This window comes from Phascolarctos cinereus, unplaced genomic scaffold (genome assembly GCF_003287225.1).
Source record: "Phascolarctos cinereus isolate Bilbo 61053 unplaced genomic scaffold, phaCin_HiC Scaffold_2;HRSCAF=192, whole genome shotgun sequence".
Taxonomy (NCBI): domain Eukaryota; kingdom Metazoa; phylum Chordata; class Mammalia; order Diprotodontia; family Phascolarctidae; genus Phascolarctos; species Phascolarctos cinereus.
In genome coordinates this window covers 367135606-367157283 of record NW_027555625.1, presented here as the reverse complement: position 1 = coordinate 367157283, position 21678 = coordinate 367135606, and the positions used below count along the sequence as shown (strand labels likewise).

The 21678-nt window shown below is 38.4% G+C and overlaps 1 protein-coding gene across 1 annotated transcript in view; it reads left to right on the top strand.

Moving 5' to 3' along the window:
* AK7 (adenylate kinase 7) overlaps positions 1-21678 on the top strand; it is a 119938-nt gene that overhangs the window by 45290 nt on the left and 52970 nt on the right. Inside the window, exon 6 of the mRNA XM_021007319.2 lies at positions 17094-17174. Within this exon, the coding sequence (XP_020862978.1) occupies positions 17094-17174 (81 nt within the window). The remainder of the gene's footprint in view (positions 1-17093; positions 17175-21678) is intronic.

The window sequence follows — 21678 nt, the reverse complement described above, 5'->3', positions numbered from 1 at the left end:
ACTAGACACCTTAAATACTTCAGGGCCCGTTTTGCAACCCTAACCCTAGCTGACTTCATGCCTGTCACAGTGAACTCAAGCATACAAATTTGTGATTCAGTCTGACTCTAGGGATCTCCAATGTCAGTGACTCAGCCTGAACTGCTCCCACATCTACTCTACAAAAGATACAAGGGTTGATTCTGCCCATGGAAAGGGAAGGTAACTGGAGGTAGCAGAAGATTTTAAAGATGCATGCAATGCTCAGAGCCACGGACTAGAAGAGAAAGAGCATCAGGACTGAGAAAAGAGGGCTGGTTGGGGCCAGTCTTTTCTCCCTGTAGATTAATCAGAATTGGGATCTCAACACTAATATAAAATAAAGAGACTGAGACCACCAACAACCCAAGCTTGGAGGTCTGTACACAACTGGCAGGAGCAGAGATCAGGATAAAAATGATCAAGGGGTCATTGATTAGACATTGCTGTCAATCACTAAGTCAATGATGAAGAGAGAGTACTATAGTTTTTATTATACTCGGAGTGCGGACTTCACTGTGTAAAAAGTAAGTCAACCCAGATACTAGTTTCAGCAGTCTTATTTAGAATGTGAATGCACAAGCAGCACGGAAATAATGGAGTTTTACAGAAGGCAGGAAGGGAAGATAAGGATATACACATCTGGAAGCAAGTAGCAGAAGGGGAAGATAAGCATTTCTACATCAGGAAAGTCAGAGAACTAGCTAGTCAAAACAAGCTGAAGTTGTATGTCCCAGCCTTGATTTTTGCAGACTTCAACAGGTAGTATGACCTTTGACCCTCTAGTTTCCAGTAACATATCTGGAAACTTAATACAGAGACTGGAGCAATGTTTTTCTTAGTACAGTAGCAGCAAGAAGCCTGATCTAGAAATTCTTTTGTCACAGGATCAAAAAGTAAAGGGAGAATCCAGAGGCAAGTAAAGGAGAATGTAAGAAAAAAAAAACTATGAAAGACCAAAAGATCCAGAGAAAGCCTTAATAAAAATCTGGTTCAAGCAGATAAACTAGCAAACAGAAGGAAGAATGAGTAACACTTCAGAGAGAAATTAAAGCACTTTAAACTACCATTATAACATGAAAGAAAATGAAACTGTAATTCCCAATGAAGTACAGAACTCTATGGACTCTCAAGAAATCATGGAATGATCTCTAAAGCTTGCAGTAATCTCTTAATTGCCAAATCTTGTGGTCTTTTCTCAGTCCTCGTCCTTGATTTCTGTTGCATATGGTGATGTCCTTTCCTCTTGGATACTCTCTGCTTCTAGGTGTTCCATGATATTACTCTCTCCTGGTTTTCCTCCTACCTGTATGATTGCTCCTTCTTAGTCTCCTTTGCTGGCTCCTCATCCATATCATATCCTCTATGGTAGGAGCAGTACCTGTTTTTATTTGCTTTCCAGGTGAGGCCAAGAACCCCAAGAATAGCAGCCATCACTCCCAACTACCAGACTTGATTCCAGCTTACCCCCACAGCCATCCTTCAAAGAAGTGACCCTGGTGGAGGAGCCTACCTACCATTTCCACCACCACCAATACCAACTACAACCTGTGGGGCTGTCAGACTAACCTAGCAAAAACAGCAAGGAACCCTGAGGGGGAGATGAGAAGTGGCATATAGGGCAGCTAGGTGGCACAGTGGATAGAGCACTGGCCCTGGAGTCAGAAGGACCTGAGTTCAAATCCAGCCTCAGACACATAACACTTACTAGCTGTGTGGTGCTGGGCAAGTCACTTAACCCCATTGCCTAGCCAAAAAAAAAAAAGTGGCATATAAAGGCAAGTTTTACTGCCACCACTTTAACCATCATCTTCCCTCAGATCCTGACAAGGTCCAAGAACCCTGCACTCAAAAGCCCCGGGAATAGCAGCATCACTACTCTCCCCCAGGCCGTTCTAGCCCAGCTTCTACAGCCATCATCCAGATGAACAACATGACATCAAAGCTCATCTGATCCCACCCTTACCTCTTTTACAATAGCCCCAACAAGTAGTCATCCAGTTTGTGCCTAAAGATCTCCAGTGACGAAGAACTACTTCCTGAGGCAGCTTATTTTAGGAGCTCTAATTGTTTTTTAAAATTTCAATAGCTTTTGTTTTTGCATCACTTTCATTTCCAAATATATCTTCTCTACCCTTCCCTACCCAGAGAGCCGTTCCTTATAATATAACCACCTCTTGAAATTGCCTCTTCCAACCTACAATTGTACCATCAGGTTGGGTCACCAAGGGATTGACTAAATTCGTGTTCTAAGGGTAACGCTTTAGATAGCTACTTAAAACTATAGCTCATGAATCACGAAGCTCATGCTTGCCATTTAGAATCATCTGATAGATTCAATTAAGGCTTTTGCTCAACAAACAACAAAAAACAGTAGTTATAAAAAATCCTGGGGCAGCTAGGTGGCGCAGTGGATAGAGCACCAGCTCTGAAGTCAGGAAGACCTGAGTTCAAATCTGGTCCTTGACCAGACATTTGACACTTACTAGCTGTGTGACCCTGGGCGAGTTACTTAACCCCAATTGCCTGGAAAAAAAATCCTGTTTCCTCCCCCCCTCCCAAATCAGGGGTTCCATCTATGGTAAATATCCACCAACCCCCTGAGAGTGATTACAAATTTAAACAATGGTAGTGAGGCACAAATGTAGAACACACAGTGTAGCCAAAGCAACTCACAACTCCTGGATTTTTTATGGCCTCAAAGATCTTTCACCATCCTGGCGAACCACAGGGTCTTGTTGTTTGATGTTATTTGTTCTCAGTTCTCAAAGACCATGGCATCAGGGAGGTGATGCCATGACATGCAAGTGAATTGGATTTAAGTGAGGGAGGGCTGTGCAAAGTCACCAGCCTTACTCTTTCTGGAGCCATCTGGGAGGTCCAATGGGAGGTTGGGGTCAGGACAACTGGAGATGGCCCTGGATGCAGTCAGTGGGAGACCTACGCCTCTCCAGTTCTGCTCCCTCACATCCTCATTATACCCCTGGAAGAAGGTAGGAGAAAAGAAGTATGCCTTTCCTTTGAACAAGTCTTCTGGCTTCGTTCAGAGACTTCACACTAATTTATTGTGACCATAGGGTACATTTCCCAAATCATCTCCTCTACAGACTCAACCATGATACACTTAACCTATGGAAATGTGCAAATGCATTCAAATGTAGTAACCCCATGAATCTCATCGTCTTTATATCTCACTTAGCTGTTTGTATTTTTTCTCCTCCTTCAGATTGTGAGTGTCTTGAGCATCAGGAACTGTTTTTTTGCCTTTCTTTTATCTCCCAAAATTAGTACAATGCCTGGCAAATAGTAGGTGCTTAATAAATGCTTCTTAATTTGTCCCTTACATCCTATAAATCTCCCAACATCTGAAAGGGCACATTCTTACAATAACAAAAAAAAGCAGTTCAGCAAAACTAACCAACACATGAACTGAGTCTAATGGTTGGTGCAGAGTTTCATATACGTAGCCCCATACCTTTTTAATCATGAGAAGTACGTTTTCTTATTTATTCTTTAGGGACAAATCTGGTTCATTTAATTACAGCAATCATTTGTTGTGGTAGTGGTGGTTTTGCTCCATTTATATTATGGTAGTCATTTATATTGTCTTCCTGCTTCTGCTTCCTTCCCTCTGCATTGGTTCATATAAGCCTGTGCATCTGAATTCTTTGTGTTCATCATTTCTTACAATTCAGCAATATCCCATTACGTTCACATACCACAATCTATTTAGATATTCCCCAGATTATAATTATCTACTTTGTTTCCAGTTCTTTGCTACCACATAAGTACTACAGTTAGGATTGTTAAGACATTTTTTCTTTGCATTAAGATCCATCTCTGCATCTTCTACCTAAGAGTTCATCATTCAGCATTCAGCTCTTCAGATGTTTGAAGACGGTTGTCGTGTTCCCTCTAAAGCTCTTCTTTTTTCTTCCCAGACCTTTCCAGACTTCATGTGAGTTTCAACAACTCACCTATAACTTACTTAGAGAGTTGCCTGGGGGTACTGATAGTACTGACAGGGGTACTTAATAGTGCCTTGTCCAGGGTTCTTGTGACCAGCATATGTCAGAAGCAGGACTTGAACTCAGTTCTTCCTAACTAAGAGGCCAATTCTCTATCCACATCACCATTTCTAAGCCTTCTATTTAAGCTAAACTTTCCCAGGTCCTTCAAACATCGCTCTTAAGCTATATTCTCCAGGCCTCTCCTTTTTCTGGACATCTACCGGTTTGTCTATGTCTTTCCTAAACTGATTCCCAGAATTGAACATAGTACTCTAGGTCTGACCATAGCAGACTGTAGCAAAGCTATTTATTTCCTCCCTCATGTGAAAAATAAAGCTTTTCCATTCAGACTACAATAGCATTACCTATAAAAGCTATGGTAGAATTAACATTTGATACAAAGATTTCTTTCATTTTACTTAAGCAACCTGTGAGGTATCTTTCTTGGATTCTGCCCCTCTTTTTTCCCCTGGGGTAATTTATTTCATTATTTATTAATTCCTTGGTTGTTATATTTGTATTTATTTATCATTCTTGTGCATATTGTCTGTGGGATTTGCAAAGTAAATAATCCATTCACATCTGGGTTGTTTTTTTTTTTTATATTTCAAAGTGTCTCTTTTACTCCATGGTCTTTCTTTCTTTTTTTTTTTTCATTTGTGATTAGGTTCCAGTTCTCAGGGATGTCACTTTGGGTGACTTTACTCTTTGCCCTTCAGAAAACATTCATTCCCTTCTATTGAGTGCAGAACACTTGTATTATTTTAATTTCCCATATTTGAAAGTCTTTCTCTTAGTCACTCAAAGAATTTATTGTTTGTCATTGGAGTTGTTTGACTTAATTACTATATATAGCATAGATTTGTTTATTTTCTGCAGTCAATCTGTGGATTCTTTCCATTGGCATTTTATTTTGTGTGTGTGTGTTCAGAAATTCAGGGCAATTTTGTCATTATTTCTTGCTTTATGGTATTCAAGTTTTGGGGTGTTTTTTTTTTACTTTTTACCTCATGGGAGGCCTGGGATCTTTAAGTTATATCTGCATATCCTGTCTTCAGGATCAATATGTTTTACGTATAGATTTCACGATGTCTTAGTGCTATTTCTTTTTCTTCTCTTATTCCAGATTATCCTCCCCTTCTATATATTTGCATTCCCAATCAATTGTTCTCTTTTGCTTCTTTGGAAAGACATGCCACTTTGGATTCATGTTTTTCTATTCTGCCAGTTTCTGCTGTGCAAGGCATAAATTCTGTTTTTACATTAAACCATTCATTGTTAAACCATTCAGGAACATGCTATTGTGATTCCATGATCTCTTAGATATCCACAGGGCCTTTGCCCCATTGGACGTTGATTCATTTTCCTTTGTCTCACAATATTTATTAAGAGGTGTCTGGACTCATCTAGATGTCTTAGATGCCATCTTCCTTTCTGTTATTAACATCTTTCCTGTTGATTTATCTATTTGTGCTGTTTTATTCCTTGTGAGATCTTTAGTAATTTCAGTCTTTTTTTCTTTATATTCCTCTGTCACTCACTTTCTTTCTCCCTCTGTTTTGATAGTGCATCTTTCAAGGGCTAGACCTCATAGCTATCTCAGCCCCCTCCCACCCTGGACAATTTACTTTTCACTGGCCCCAGTTCCTTCCCTAAGTGACTTCTGAAGACACAGAACTGACCCTGACTGGAGGTAAAGTTTAATTTGTTTAGCAGACCAAAGCAAACAAGAAACATGCATACATGGCACAAAGATACAAGATTAATTCCTAGTATCTTGCGAGATCTACTTACTTGCTTTTACCTTAATGATATTTTTCAGAATCTTCCTTCTGTGTTCTTGAGTGCTTGGCTTCCTAGATGTTTAACCTGGATGAAGAATTGCCAGGGATGGTGCAGAGGGCATTGGACAAGATGACTTGCTAGGTTCCTTTCAACTTTAAGATTGTCTTTTACTTATGAAATAGTCAGATATTTTATCTATAGTCTCATCTCTGCTTCTCTTAAGTCATCTCTATGGCATCAGACATCTCAATTCAATAAATAGATTTTAAGTATACTGCAATTTTCAAGGCACTGTGCCAGGTACTGGGGACACAACTATGGTGAAGAAAAATACAATATGAAGACAGATAGGATAATTTGAAAAGAACCTTAATGATACTATGTAGAAGGTGGCAGCTTAGCTGAGTCTTCCAGGAATATAAGGTTTCTGAGAGTTAAAGTTAAGAAGTATGCCTTCCAGGAATGGGGAACAACCTGGAAAAGATGGGCTGTCCAGTTCAGAGAAGAGCTAGTAGTTTCTCTTTGGAATGTAGAGTGCTTGAAGAAGAATAATATGAGCTATGGTTGAAAAAATAATTTGTGGAAGGTCTTACATGCCAGCCTGAGGCATTTGTATTTTATTCATAAAGCAAGAAAGAATTACTGAAGTGTTTGTTTTTGTTTTTAGCATAGGAGTGCCAATGTCAGACTTGTACCTTAGAAAGACTAATTTGTCATTTCTATGAGGAATGGATAAAAGAGGAGTAGATAGTGGAAGCAGGAAGACCAATTAGGAAGCTATTATAGTAACCCAAATGAGAGATGATAAGGGCCTGAACTAGGCTTGGGGTCATATGAGTGGGAGAGAAGAAAATAGGTGAGAATGATGTTGTGGAGGGAAAATGAACAAGATGCGATAACTGATGGGATATGGAGAGTGCATGACAAAGAAGAATCAAGGATGATAGCAAAATTGCAGACCTAGATGACAGGGAAGATGATGATGATGATCTCCGTAGACCTAAGTATATTTGGAAGATGGATGGGTTTAAGGGTAAGGGGAATGAGCCAAGGATTTTTCAGAGTAATGAGTTCCACTTTAGATGTATTATTTTGAAGTGCCTATAGGACATTCAGGTGGAGATGTCCAGCAGGCAGATGGCAATGCAGGCCTGGCATTCAGCAGAGAGACTTGTCTTTTTTCATGTTAAAATTTATTTTTTTCATCAGCAAAAATCTGCCCTCCCCCCAATTAATGATGAAAGAAAAATAAAATTTTTATTACAAATACATAATACAGTCAAGCACAGCAAATTTCCATATTGGCTATGTCTGAAAGAAATATACACACATATATTTAAGTATATATGTATTTTATGTATGTGTTTCTGTACATTTTATGTATGTAAATATGTGAGGGCTTGTGGAAACTCATGGCAAAATTTGGTTGCCCAGAGAAATTCATCATTATTGTATATCAATTCCATGGTAGCATGCTTGCATGGGTTCTGGGTAATGGATGATGCTGTCATGCTTACCCAGTCACCAGTGAAGTGAAGCAGGGCTGTGTACTTGCTCCCATGCGTTTTAGCACGTTTTCAGTGATGTTGTCAGATGCCTTCAACAAGGACGAAAATGGCATCAATGTCAACTACCGCAGGATAGTAAATTATTTAAACTGAAAAGGCTACAAACCCAAAGTGGAGGGAAAGTTGGTGCACGACTTTTTGTTCACTGATGACTGTGCACTCAATGCAGCCCCTGAGTCTGAGATGCAAGAGTAGCAATTGATTCTCTGCCACTTGTGCTAATTTTGGCCTGACAATTAACACCAGGAAGACAGAGGTTCTCCACCAGCCAGCACTGAACCAGGCATATGTGGGACCATTGAATGGAGAAATTTTGAATGCTGTGGATAAGTTCACTTACCTTAACGGTATGCTTTCCAGAGATGTCTACATAGATGATGAGGTTGATGCATATATTGCCAAAGGTAGCTCAGTGTTTGGGAGGCTCCAAAGAAAGGTATGGGAGAGGAGGTATTCATCTGCCTACCAAACTGAAGTTCACCAGAGCCATTGTGCAGACCTCATTGTTGTATGCCTGTGATACCTGGATAGTATACCAGCACCATGCCGGGAAGCCAAATCACTTCCATTTGAGTTGTCATAGGAAGATTCTGAAGATTACCTGGCAAGATAAGGTACTGGGGACTGAGGTCCTTTCTTGTTCTGAACTGCCAAGCATTCAAATTCTACTTCAGAGAACACAACTCCAATGGGTGCATATCGTTGAATGCCAACAGTGTGTTGGCTTAAAAGACTATTTTATGGAGAGTTCACACAAGGCAGATGTTCTCATGGAGGTCAGAAGAAGCAATACAAGGATACTCTCAAGTTCCCTCTGAAGAGGTTTGGAATCAATTGTGAAACATGGGCACAGGACTGTCTAGCATGATGTGCCTCATCAAAGAAGGTGCTATGCTATATTGAGCAAAGCAGAATTGCAGTAGCTCAAAAGAAACATGAGACGCATAAATTTAGAGACATATCCACTCTACATGTTCAGATGGACAATTTGTGCCCTTCCTGTGGTAAAGACTTCTGAGTTCATATTGGTCTGATCAGCCACAGTGGGACACAGTGTACCTTGCCACCAACGTAGTGATGTCATTTTGGTTCTCTTCAAGAATGAAGGATAACAACCAACTAACCAACCATACACACACATATAACTTTCACCTTTCTATCAGGAGTTGGGTAGCATGTTTCACTGTTAGTCCTCTGGAATTATGTTGGTCATTAACACTGATTAGAGTTCCGAAGTCTTTAAGAGTTGCTTGTCTGTAAAATACTATTGTCTTTTTTTTTTTAGAAATTGTTTTCCTGTTTCTGCTCACTTCATTTTGTATCAGGTCATGCAAGTCTTTCCAAGTTTCTCTAAAACCATTCCCTTCATTATTTCTTACAGCACTGTAGTATTCCATCACATTTATATACCATGGCTTGTTGAGTTATTCCCCAACTGATGGGCACTTCCTCACATGCCAATTCTTTACCACTTTAAAAAGAGCTATAAATATTTTTGTGCATCCTTAGAATTTGTTTTGCTTTGGGCTAATCCCTACCTTAATCTACCTTCCCCTTAATTTTGCTTCTCACCTTTCTCTGCTATTTTCCTTTTGAAGGAAGTGTATTTCTGTACCCAACTGTGTGTGTGTTTGTCTATTCTTTGTTCCTTAGATCAGTTCAGATGAGAGTGAGGTTTAAGTGTCAGCTACTCCCCCTATCCCTTTCTTCTTGTTTGTATATACTTCTACTTATATGCCTCAATTATGTGATATTATGTTTCCTAACTTTCCTTTCCCTTACCCTCTCATCCCAGTGTATTACCCTTCCCCATTCTTCTTTTTAAGACCATGAAAGTATAACAGAAGCACTCCTTGGCATTCTGTCTCATTAAACTCCCTCTTGTGGTTCCTGATGAAAGGGGAAATGTGGGCATTCCCCTAACTAGAATGTAAGCAGTTTATCCTTGTTTAGTCCTTTGTTTTTCTCTTGACTCCTAATTTTGCACTTCAGAATTTCTACACAGCTCTGATCTTTTCATTAGAAATGCTTTGAGGTCCTCTATTTCATCAAAGATCCATTTTTTCCCCATAGGGCTATACTCAGTTCTGCTGGGTAAATTGTTCTTGCTTATAAACCTATGTCCTTTGCGTTCTGGAATATCATATAACAATCTCCCTGCTCTTTTGTAATGATGGTTGCTAAATTGTGTGTGACCATGGCTCCTTGGTACTTAACTTCTTTCTTTCTGTGTGCTTGCAGGATTTTTTCTTTGACTTAGAAACTCTGAATTTTATTTATAATGTTCCTGGGAATTTTTTCTTGGGAATTTCTTTCAGGAGGTGACTGGTAGATTTTATTTCCACTTTGCTCTCTGGTTCTAAAAAATCTGAGCATTTTTAACATTTCTTGAAGTAGGATTTTTTTTTTAGTCATAGTACTCAAATAATCCAGTGATTCTTGGGTTTTTTTTCTCTTTGCTCTGTTTTCCAGGTCATTTGTTTTTGCTGTAAGGTATTTTACATTTTTTTTCCTATTTTTCCAGTCTTTTGACTTTGTTTTAATATTTCTTGTTGTCTCATGTAGTCATGGTAGTCATTCTCATTTTCAGAGCACTTGTTACTTGGGTAAGATTTTACCTCTTGTGCCAAACTGTTAAATCCCTTTCCAATTCTTTCTTCCATAGCTCTTATCTCTTTTCCAGGTTTTTTTTTCCACTAGTGTTCTTATTTCATTATAGAAACATTTTAAAATTCTTGCTTCATCTCTTCCAGCAATTCTAGTTGATTTTGTAGATGAGCTGTGTTTTTCTTTAAGGCTTTGCTTGTAGATGTTTTGGAGTTATTCTCATATTCTGGGTTTGTGTCTTTAACATCTCTGTCATCATGGTAGCTTTTCATGGTGGGATTATTTTTTTTCCTCATTCTTCCAGCCTAATTTTCTAACTTAGGACTTTATTTTAGGGCTACATTTTGTGCCCTTCTGAAGGGAATGTCTGGGCTGATCATGTTGCCACTTTCTTGGTGTATTAAGTATTGCATTATTCAGTTCTCTCAGGGGTAATTAAGGCTGGAGACCTCCAAGATTTTAGTGCTTCAAGTGTAGTTTGTTCTAAACCAAAGTCTGGTTTTTGCTCCCCTGTTCTGAGCTCTGCAAGTTCCTGATCTGTGTTTAGGTCTGATTAACAGCACACTGTCAGCTAGCTAAAAAACTCTGCTGGTTTAGAGTGGCAGAAATGTAGGCTTCCCTTTGATCTGTGATTCCTGTCCTGGTTATTCCTCAACAGGCTTTAGATTGGACTAGAAGCTGTAACTGAGACCCCATTCCATTCCTGGCATCTGAGCTATACAGCTGCTGTTTGCTTCTGAACTTACTCCTTGCATGGTACACAGGATAGGATCTATGACTGCTCCTCACCCTGGATTATCATCACTAGACACAGGTCCCCTATTCTGTCCACTCTGTATCTCTGACCTGGAAGTGGGTAGTGAGCAGCAGAAGTGTTAGTTGGCACCTGTACCTGTAGCCTATATTAGTTTAGGCCTCTCTATGCTGAATCTAGGTCCTTCTTTTGTCAGGGTACATAGCATCTCCTTGACTAGAAAGGCTCCCCAGTTTCTACCGATGTATCTCTCTGTCTTCCTATGTGAGTTGGACCAGAAAAATTACTCACTCTGATTTTTTTTCTTGGTTTTCCCAAGAAGGATTCAGTCTCGGTGCATTTTCTAGGTCTGTTTGAAGGAGTTTTTTTGGTGAGGAACTCACTGTACTTCTTCTTGGTATTCCACCATCTTGGCTCTGCCTCTTGATATCAGGTCTTTATAGATGGATTTTGGAGGTATCTAACTGGAGATGATCACTGAACCCATGGTAAATTGATGAGAACGTAGAGAGTGACAAGAAGGAAAGATTAAGGGACTCCATTCTGCTGCATGTTGGTATCAAACTATCTGGAACTGCAAAGGTAATCAATTTCTATCTCTGCTTTCCCTGGAATCAAATGACTGTATTGTCATCATCTCCACTATGCCAGTAAAAGTGAAATCAGAACCCAAAGAACAACTCTTGTATGAACATGAAATTTATTTAAGGTTTACCACAACTAGCCAGGTCTAGAAGTGATAGATCATACGACTTAAAGCTGGAAAGCCCTCTGAAAAACAACTTTCTACTTTAATAGATGAGAAAATGGAAGTCCGAGGTAGTTAAATGACTTGCCACAGGTAGCAAATGGCAGTCCTAGGATTTGAAAGCTGGTACTCTCACCTCAAATCCAATGCTCTTTTCAGTATATTATGCTGGTTTTTAATTGCAGCTCCATCAAGAATATCAAGATTAATGTGATATAGTTACTCCTGTAATATGTCTACCCATTGGTCACTAGACAAGGATGTTACATTTAGAGGTCCAGCACAATTAATGTTTATAGATAGTTTCCACATTTTCATTCTTCTTTTTCTTCCATTCTTTCATCATCACTGCAAAAGCCAAATAAGGCCTCAAAAACTGAGGGTAATTTTGTATTTCTCTTTGTTTCATGGCATGCAATGGCCAAAGAATTCTTCCCTTACTTAGTGACCAGCCTACTGCTGAAGTGCCTCCACTAGGCTGGCCCTTACTTAGCAAGCAGACATGTACTACATCCATGGGATTGTATCCAAAGACTTTCAGGCTTAGTAAAACACAGCAGACCTTTTGCCTTTGAGAGTGCAAGGTAACCTCCATGACACAAAGAACCATGGGAGTTAGTTTTGTGGAGGGCTTAAGAGAATTGCCGGAAGATATTATCAGCATACAGTTACACTGGAGCAAAAACTCCCAGGAATTTTTCCATAAAGATTCCCAAGGAAATAGGGTTTTATTGGGGAGGGGATTGTGCTCCAAACATAACAGAAACTGTTGGATGCTATGGTCATCCATCAAGCCACTATGAGTGAAGAAAGATACTGGGACACTGTTATCTCCAACATTGCTCTAAAGCTTATGATGAATGAGTCTAAAGATTCCCAAAGCAATGGTAAACTCCCACATGTATCTGAGTTAAAAAGGTAGCATAACATTAATATTGTTTCTCTGCTCTTTATCCAGAAAATGCTTTGCTTCTGGTGTGTGACCAGCAAGTTCCACTTTTTTTTTTACTTGTTGAATTTTTAATAGATAAAGTTGCAAGCAATTATGCTGCACAGAAAACCATTAACTCAAAATATAAACAGAAAAGGATAAAAATTAACTATACTTAATACAAGTATTTCTTCTACCAATGAAAGGAGTCTCGCGAAATGATCATGATGCTCAAAATTTCAATATATAGTAAGTCACAAATGGATCCAATTCCAGGCAGGGACTTAGTCTCTAACTTAGTCTTGTTTATATAAGTAGAAGTTCAAAAAGCAATAACACCTTTAATCATGAACCAGATCACAGCAATCATGTAAATCACTGGACAATAGAAAGGCTACCCAGGACATTAGCAGAAGGCCATCTACAAACAGGAGCATCTGTACAAAATTTCTATTAATAGGGGATCAGTCTTCTAGTTTGATCTTGTACCAGGCTCTCTCCATGGCACTGGTGAATATGGAATACTCTAAAATAGAGAGCCATATGGTAGGTATATGCCTCATTTGAAGTTGACACTCAGTGGGTCATTGAACAGTTGCCTCCTTGATGACATTTATAGTTAACAATAGACACAGTGAAATCTTATGTTATCTACATTTCTTATTTTTAGTTGTCTGAAAGTGAAGATGTGGTTTGTTGTAGAAAATTGCATGTGAAAGCTTAGGCATATTAGTTACCATTGCTAATGTCTTCTTGGTTGCTTCCTTTTGGAAATAAAGTCAGCTGTAATATTTTGCATATATTTGGAATCTTCTTTGAGAAACATCCCTGAATGCTTTTCAGATCTTGTCACTTCCTGCACAGATCTCTTCTGTATATATTTGGTCAGGTCTGGGTGCTCCTCCTGATATTGTTTTCTGGGAAGGTTGACTCTTCCTCTCAACTTCTATTAGATGCTTACAAAAGATTGCAAATACAATCAATAGAGCTACAATTATCTAGCACTTTAAAGTTTGCAAAGTAGGTACTACTGTATCACTTTTTATGTAGCTTTAGAAATTTGAGGAGAGAACTAATTGGCCAAGAAGCACTAATCTGTAGCTGTATTAATAGTGCATTAGTGTACCTGTCTTCTCATATCTTATAAACAATTGTAATTTTCCTTTCCTTTCACAATCTTTGCCAGTCTGGTGGGTATGAAGTAGAACCTTAAAGGCATTTTAATTCACATTAATTTAATTATTAATGACTTGATGCGTTTTTATATTATATTAATGATATTCATTTCTTCTTTTAAGAACTGCTTGTCAGTATCCTTTGACCATTTGTCTTTTGTGAAATAACTCTTGTTCTTATATATTTGTATTAATTCCCTATATATCTGTAAAGATTTTTCCCTACTTAACTGTTTCTCTTCTAATTCTAACAACATTGGTTTTGTTTATGCAAAACCTTTTCAATTTTATGTAATTAAAATTATGTATTTTATCACCTATGATCTTCTCTCTCCCTTATTTGTTCAAAAATTATTTTTTATGCACAAGTGTGGGAGGTAAATGGTTGTCTTTTAGGCTACCCATCCCCTGGCATACATTCAGCAATGTTGGGAGTCAGCTGTTATCTCAGGATGGGCAGCCTGCCCAATACAGTTTCTCACTACTATCTTAGGGAACGGCCTTGGAGATGGTAACTGTTATTTTAGTGGCCTTGGAGATTGCTTCTCAGAGAATTCAAGAATTCAAACATCAGGAAAAAAAACCTGAACTTTTAACAATCAAGCAGGGAGTTTACAAGAAGTTACAGTGAGTACACACACACACACACACACACACACACACTACTACTACTACTAAATTTTTAACCATTTAGCAAGCAAGCAGAGGTTATAGTATCTAGTGTCAAAATCTCTTATCTTTTCTTAAAATCTTCTTTATAGGGATATAATTCTTTCTTGTACTAACTATATTTGTACATATTTAATCAGAAATCTTGGCTAACTTGAGTTACTTATCAGGGCTATAGCATTCCCTGCAATGAACATTTTAGGGAGTGGAAGATGGATAATGAAGAACAGGGGCGGCTAGGTGGTGCAGTGGAAAGAACTGGCTCTGGAGTCAGGAGGACCTGAGTTCAAATCTGGTCTTAGACACTTGACACTTACTAGCTGTGTGACCCTGGGCAAGTCACTTAACCCCAACTGCCTCACAAAAAAAAAGAAAGAAAGAAATGAAGAACAAGTAGGCAGGTAGGAGAAGAACCTGAAAGGCAGTCCATTTACTCTGTTGGTGTTCTTGCAATGTCAAGAGAAAGGGACAAAGACCCAGAGCATGTTGAGTAGGCCACTTATGATCACCTCATGAGAAGAAATGAGAGAGTCACACAATGAGTGGGCAGGCATAGGTGGGTTGAGATCTGTATCTCTACAGGCAGTATCACCTCAGTGAGATCACATATCTTGTTATTTAACCTCCTGTCCAAGATAGAATCGAGAGACCAGCTTTGAGAGTTGCACATACAATTAATTGCCAGTCTAGATAAGAGACATTCCAGTTGTTTATTCCTGTGTGTATAATTAAGTTGAAATGTTTTGTGTAATTAAAGATCTCATTTAGGAGAGCTTCAATAATCTGGGATTTGATATAATTAAGAACATCATCTTTAAATAGGAGTATATATAGGAAATCCCCCTGAGCCTTAGGTTTCTCTTTGGAAAGTTTCACTAGATGCCTTCTAAGGTTCCTTCTAGCTCTTAAAAATGCAATGATCTTATAAGACTGTGATGAATGGTACTAAAAAAAAAGCTTTAGAAATATATTCATTTCCATTGTGACATTTATTCCTGTCATTTATTGGTTTACTTCATCAAATTTACTTTTACCTAAATTATTGAATAAATTGCCCATGTGGACTTGTTACCTAATAGTTTTATACTGCCCCCTACACATATACTTTGTTGTGAGTCTATGCCCAAGCCTTCAAGTGAGTCACCCTTGTTGCTACTTTAATTCAGATATAATGTCTTACTCACCTATGATTAGTGTTTGGAATTTACTGTAATTACTAAGTCAGTTTGAATAGATCAGTGTCGAAAATAAATCTTGTTAAATTTTTTAAATGTTCAGGGAGTGCCTATCTGAAGCTCTTTGCTAGTAATTGTGGGAGAATACCAAAAAAATGCAAGACGTGGAATCTCCTGAAAAATTAATGAAATTTTAAGAATTATAATCAAGTTGATACCTCAAAGAGATCAAAGAAAAATTTAAAAGGACCTAAATATGCAAAAAATATTTACAGTAGCTCTTTTCATAGTGACAAAGAATTGAAAACTGAGGGACAGTCCATTAATTGGGGAATGATTGAATAAGCTATGGTATATCAATGTGATTGAATACAATTGTACTGTAAGAAATGATAGAAATAGTTTCAGAAAAACCTGGCAAGACTTATATGAACTGATGCAAAGTGAAGTGAGCAGACCTAAGAGAACGATTTATACAATGCTAACTGTATTGTAAAGACAAGCAACTTTGAAAGACTTAAGAACTTCAATCAACACAACGACCAACCACAATTCCAGAGAATTTATGATGACATATACCCTCCATCTCCAGAGAAAGAAACGATGAAGTTAAAATTACTATTGGAACATTTTTTAACATGACCAATGTAGGAACTTGTTTTGCTTTATTTATACATATTTGTAATGAGTTTTGTTTTCTTACTTTCTCAATATGAGGAGAGGGAGAGAATAGAAGAGAAGGGAGAGAATGCAGACCTGAAAAAAATTGAGTTAAAAAAAAAGAATTATTACCAAAGAACTTTGAAGGATTAATTATATAATAATCCATTTGGTTTCTGTTAGATGTATCCCTCAATAAACACAAACCAAGTAATATTTTGTATTGTAAGTGAATCAGTACTACTTAAAATGTTTTTAAATTTTGTTAAATTCATGAGAAAAAATTCAGTTCTATGTTACATGTAGCAGATTGGCACCCAAGTAGCTTAACTATTGAACTGGATCACTATAATTCCTAAACTAGTACTGAAAAGTACTAAGTTAAGTAATACTGGAATTGCATGGACTCTTTCGGTTCACTGACTACAGCTATGCCAGTAATTACTGCTCATTAAATGTTCCTGATTTAATAATTGTGGAAACTAAGGGACACAAAACATACATGATGAATTGGTTGATATGACATATACTCTGGCATTACTTTTCTCCCTTTTTATTTCTCCTCCTACTACAAAAAATACTGCTCAAAGTCAGAAAACATATATTCAAATTCCACTTCTACCATTTACCAACTATATGACTGTACAAGTCACTTAACCATTCATCTGTCAAAAAGATAATACTAATCTGTCTTAAAAGATTGCTGTCAGGATCAGATGAAATTGCACATGCAAAACACTTCGTAACTATATGCTTTGTTAATAAATATTATATAAATGTAAGTTACTATTATTTACTTCTCCCCTCTTTTTTCCTGTCTCTTTCTCTTCCCTTTCTCTAAGCTTTATGTTAGTATACTTTATTCTATCTTAATTCATAGAATTGTATCCTAACAGAGTTGTGTAAGCCTCTAAAGTACCATTTTAGCACTGTAGAATCTGAGTATTAGATTATAATATTACATATAACTTTCTTTTGTATTTTATTTAATAGAACAAAAAATTTGCAACCTATGTAGTTGCTTCTGGACTAATTTATGGAGCAGAAGAAGGCATCTTACATTTATTTTTTAAGGTATGTTCTTTTATAATTTTGTTAACTTCTAGTAATATATTTTCTAGCTTTCAGATATAAGGCATATTTATTTTTTGTATGATAACTGGGACTGTATAACTTTAAAATCTATAGGAAAATGTGTAGAGATAGAATTTGACCCCTAATTCTTTTTCCCCTACTTAGAATCAAGAATTGTCAGATTCAAAGTAGGGCTAATATTTAGTAGAAACTGCAGAAACCTTTAAAAAATCAGAAAATGATATATTTCATATGTTACATCACTTTAGCATTTGACACAAGTACAGAGCCATATATCTACATTTTATCACTAAACTCCTTGTTTCTAGTCTGGTCCATATATAACTTACCTGAAAGCAAGAAATGGTTTTCTCCCTTTCATTAATGTCTGCATGACTTACCCCTGAGAACCATTGTGGTATAGTGAAAAGAGTCAGGATGGAGTTTCAAGTCTTGCCTCTAGCCCACACTACTGTGTGACCGTGAGCAAGGAATTCTAAGATGATTTTGGTGTGGTAGCATCTCTTGAACGCGCCCCCTTCTCTCCTCTGACACTGCTACCACCGTAATGCAGTCCCTCATCACCGCACGGGTCTACTGCAGTAGCCCCCTTGTTGGTCTTCCTTCCACAAGTCTCTCCCTACTGTAGTGCATCCCTGACTCAGCTCTCCAAGGAATCTTCCTAAAGCACAGGTTTGATCATGTCACCTTCCCTGCTTAGTAAACTCCAGTGGCTCCCTCTCACCTCCCAGATCAAATATAAAATCCTCTGTCATTCAAAGCCTTTTGTAACCTGCCTTCCTCACCATTTACTAGCTTTCTAATCCTTTTACATCTTACAACACCCCTGTCCAATGACAGTGGCTTTCCTGTTGTTCCTAGAAAAAAAATACTCTATTTCTCAGCTCCAGGCATTTTCACGGCTATCTCCCATGCCTGGAATGCTCTCCCTCCTCATCAGTGCCTCCTGGCATCCTTTATCTAACATCTTAGCCAAAATCCCACCTTCTACAGGAAGGCTTTCCCAGTCTCCCTTAATTATAGTGCCATCTCTCTGCTGATTTCCAGTTTATCTTGTATAAAGCTTGTTTGTACATAATTGTGTCCATGTGTTCTCCCTCATTACACTCTGAGCTCCATGAAAGCAGGGACTGTCTTTTGCCTTTCTTTCTTTTCCTCAGGGCTTAGACAATGCCTGACACATGGTAAGTGCTTACTAAATGTTTATTAACTAAGACTATAAATTTCAGAACAGTTGCTCATCTGTTGGAAGAGGAAGTTTCCCCCATCCTCAAAAAACCCTAACTTGATCCTTCCATTCCTGCCAACTATTATTCCATATCTCTCCTAGTTTTTTGTGACTAAATTTGAGAAGGCTATCTACAGTACAATCCAATCCAATCTCTACTTCTTTCACTCTCTTCTTAACTCTCTACAATCTGCCTTCTGACCTTATCATTCAACTGAAACTGTTCTCTCCAAAGTTAGTAATGATCTCTTAGTTGCCAAATCCAGTGGCCTTTTCTCAGTCCTCACCCTTTTTTGGCCTCACTGTTGATCACTCTTTTCTCTTTGATAATCTCTTCTCTCTAGGTTTTCAGGATACTATTCTCTCCTGGTTCTCCTCGTGCTTTATCTGACCATTCCTTCTTAGGCTCCTTTGCTGGATCTTCATCCAGGTCATGCCTGTTAATCATGGGTGTCCCATAAGACTCTGTCCTTTGTCCTGGGCCCTTTTCTCTTTTCCCTATATCCTATTTCACTTCATGATCTCATCAGCTCACATGGATTCAGTTATTATCTCTATGCTAATGATTCTCACATTTGTTTATCCATCCCTAACCTCTCTGCTGACCTCCAGTCTTACATCTCCAACTGCCAGTTAAACATCTTGAACTGGATGTCCTGTAGACATCTTAAACTCAGCATGTTCAAAACTGAACTCGTTATCTTTTCCCCAAAATCTTCCCTTCTTCCAGACTTCCCTATTACTGTCAAAGGCACCAGCAAGCTCCCAGGCCCCTAGACTTTCAGCCTAGGTGTTATCTTCAACTCCTCATTATCTCTCACCTCTTATATTCAATCTGTTGCCGAGGAGTGTCAATTTTATCTTTGTAGTCATCTCTCACATATGCCCCCTTCTCTGCTCTGATACTGCCACCACTCCAGTGCAGGGCCTTATCTCCTCATGCATGGGCAACTGTTGGTTGGTCCTCCTGCCACAAGTCTCTCCCCATTCCAATCCATTCCTAAAATGCAGGCCTGATGCTAGCACTCTTCTATGCCAGTAGAGTCCAGTGTCTCCCTGTCATCTCCAGGATCAAATATAAAATCTTCTGTTTGGCGTTCAAAGCTCTTTATAACCTAGACTCCATACTTTTCCAGTCATCTTTTTCCTTACACCCCTTCCCCCCCCCCCGACACACACACGCTTCAGTCTAGTGACATGGGCCTTCTTGCTCTTCCTCAAATAAGGCACTCTGTCTCTTGGCTCCAGGCATTTTCATTGTCTATCCCCCAAGCCTGGAAAGCTCTCCCTTTTCATCTCTGTTTCCTGGCTTCCTTTGTCTTCCTTCAAAACCTAGCTAAAATCCCACCTTCTACAGGAAGACTTTCCCAATCCCTCTTAATTCTAGTGCCTCCCTCTGTTGATTATTTCTTGTTTATCTTGTATATAGCTTGTTTGAAAATATCTGTTTGTTTGTTATCTCCTCTATTAAATTATAAGCTCCTTGAGGGCAGGTACTTTTTTTTGCCTTTTTTTTTTGCCTTTCTTTGAATCCCCAATGCTTAGTACAACACATGGTGTGTAGTAGGCATTTCATAAGTGTTTATTGACTTATTGACTGCCTGAAGAAATCCCTGTACAAATAAAATATCAGGTCCAGACCAAAAAACAAGACTTGCCAAAAATGTTTTTGTTTTTTTGTAACAATGTTAAATAACTTACTTCAATAAGTATTCATATTTTTGTTCTTTCTTTCTCCCTCCCTTCATCAACATTCTGTGATTAGGTCATTGAAGAGTTGCCAAATAAAGGACCATGTGAGATCCAAGGGAAAAGGTCTTTACTGACCAAGGGGACTCAGAGAAGGCAATATTTGAGTTTATATATATGTAACCCTTGTGTCAAAGGCTTCTTTGTAACATAGAGAACCGAAGTACATTTTGAGCACCTCTCACTTGTGTGACTCTGTTACACCCACCCAGAAGGACATTGGGCATTGTCCTCAGGGTATCTGCCAGCACCTTTTATAAGTTCTGAGGCCCATAGACCTTGAAAACATACAACAATTTTATTAACACGGTAAAGGAAGAGGCCAGGTTATGAGGAACTTTAAATGTGAAACAAGATTTTATATTTTATTACCCAGAGGAATAATAGGAAACACTGGAGTCCACTGAGTAGGGAAGGTGACATGATCATGTTTTAGGGAGATCACTTTGGCAGCTAAGCCAAAACTCTAAGTTAGCTCTATTAGAGGGGTAAAAGACTTGAGTTAGAAAATTCTTGTAGTAACAGTCTAAGAGAGAAGTGATGAAGGCCTGAACTAGTGTGGTGGCTGAGTGAAGAGAAGAGGACATGTATAAGAGTTATGTAAGTAAAAACAGCAAGACCTGGCAACTCATTGGATGGGGTGAGTGAGATTGAGACTGGCGGTGAGGTGCTGACCTGGTTGACCAGTTCTTTTCTTTTTCCCCCCACCATCACCCCTTTTAATCACCTTCTTCAGGATCAGTACGTTGTTCTGCTTGTGCGTATTCCCTCTTGACCCAACTCTACCCTTTTTGTTTCCCATTTTGATGTATTTCTTCATCAGACTCTGTGTGTGTGTGTGTGTGTATGTGTGTGTGTGTGTGTGTGTGTGTGTGTGTGTGTGTGTGTACTCAAACCTCCTTTGACTATTTCAGATGGCAGTGATGGTTCATGTGATACTCTTTCCACTCTTCCTTTCATGTTAGTATAGTCTCAGCCCAGTTATGAAAAATAGCAAATTTCCATTCCCTACTAACTCCTTTCAGTCTCCTTTTCCTTTCCCATCTTAAAACCCTGAAAACAGAACTAAACTACCTCCAAGTGGACCTCCATTTTTCTTATTAACTTCCTCAATACCCTGTGAACCCTGTGAAGACATTATGGTTCTGAAGACACAATCATTTCTTCTCCCTCCCCTAGTATCAGCATTATATTGTTGTATATCTCCTCCAATTTCTTGAATAAATATATCTCTCTGGGTGTCTCTGGACTCTTGTGTTTGCTTTTCAAAGTTCCTAGCAGGGCTGATCGTTTTACCAGAAATGCTTAAAAGTCCTCTGTTATATAAAAGTCCATTTTTTTCCTTGTAGAACTATACTCAGCTTTGCAGGATAAGCTATTTTTGGTAATAAACCTAAATCTTTTGCCTTTTGGAATATTTATTATATTTCAAGATTTCCTCCTTGTTTTTCACTGAAAGCTGCCTGGCCTGACTAGATTCTAATGTCCCTGAAGATTGCTTGTTCA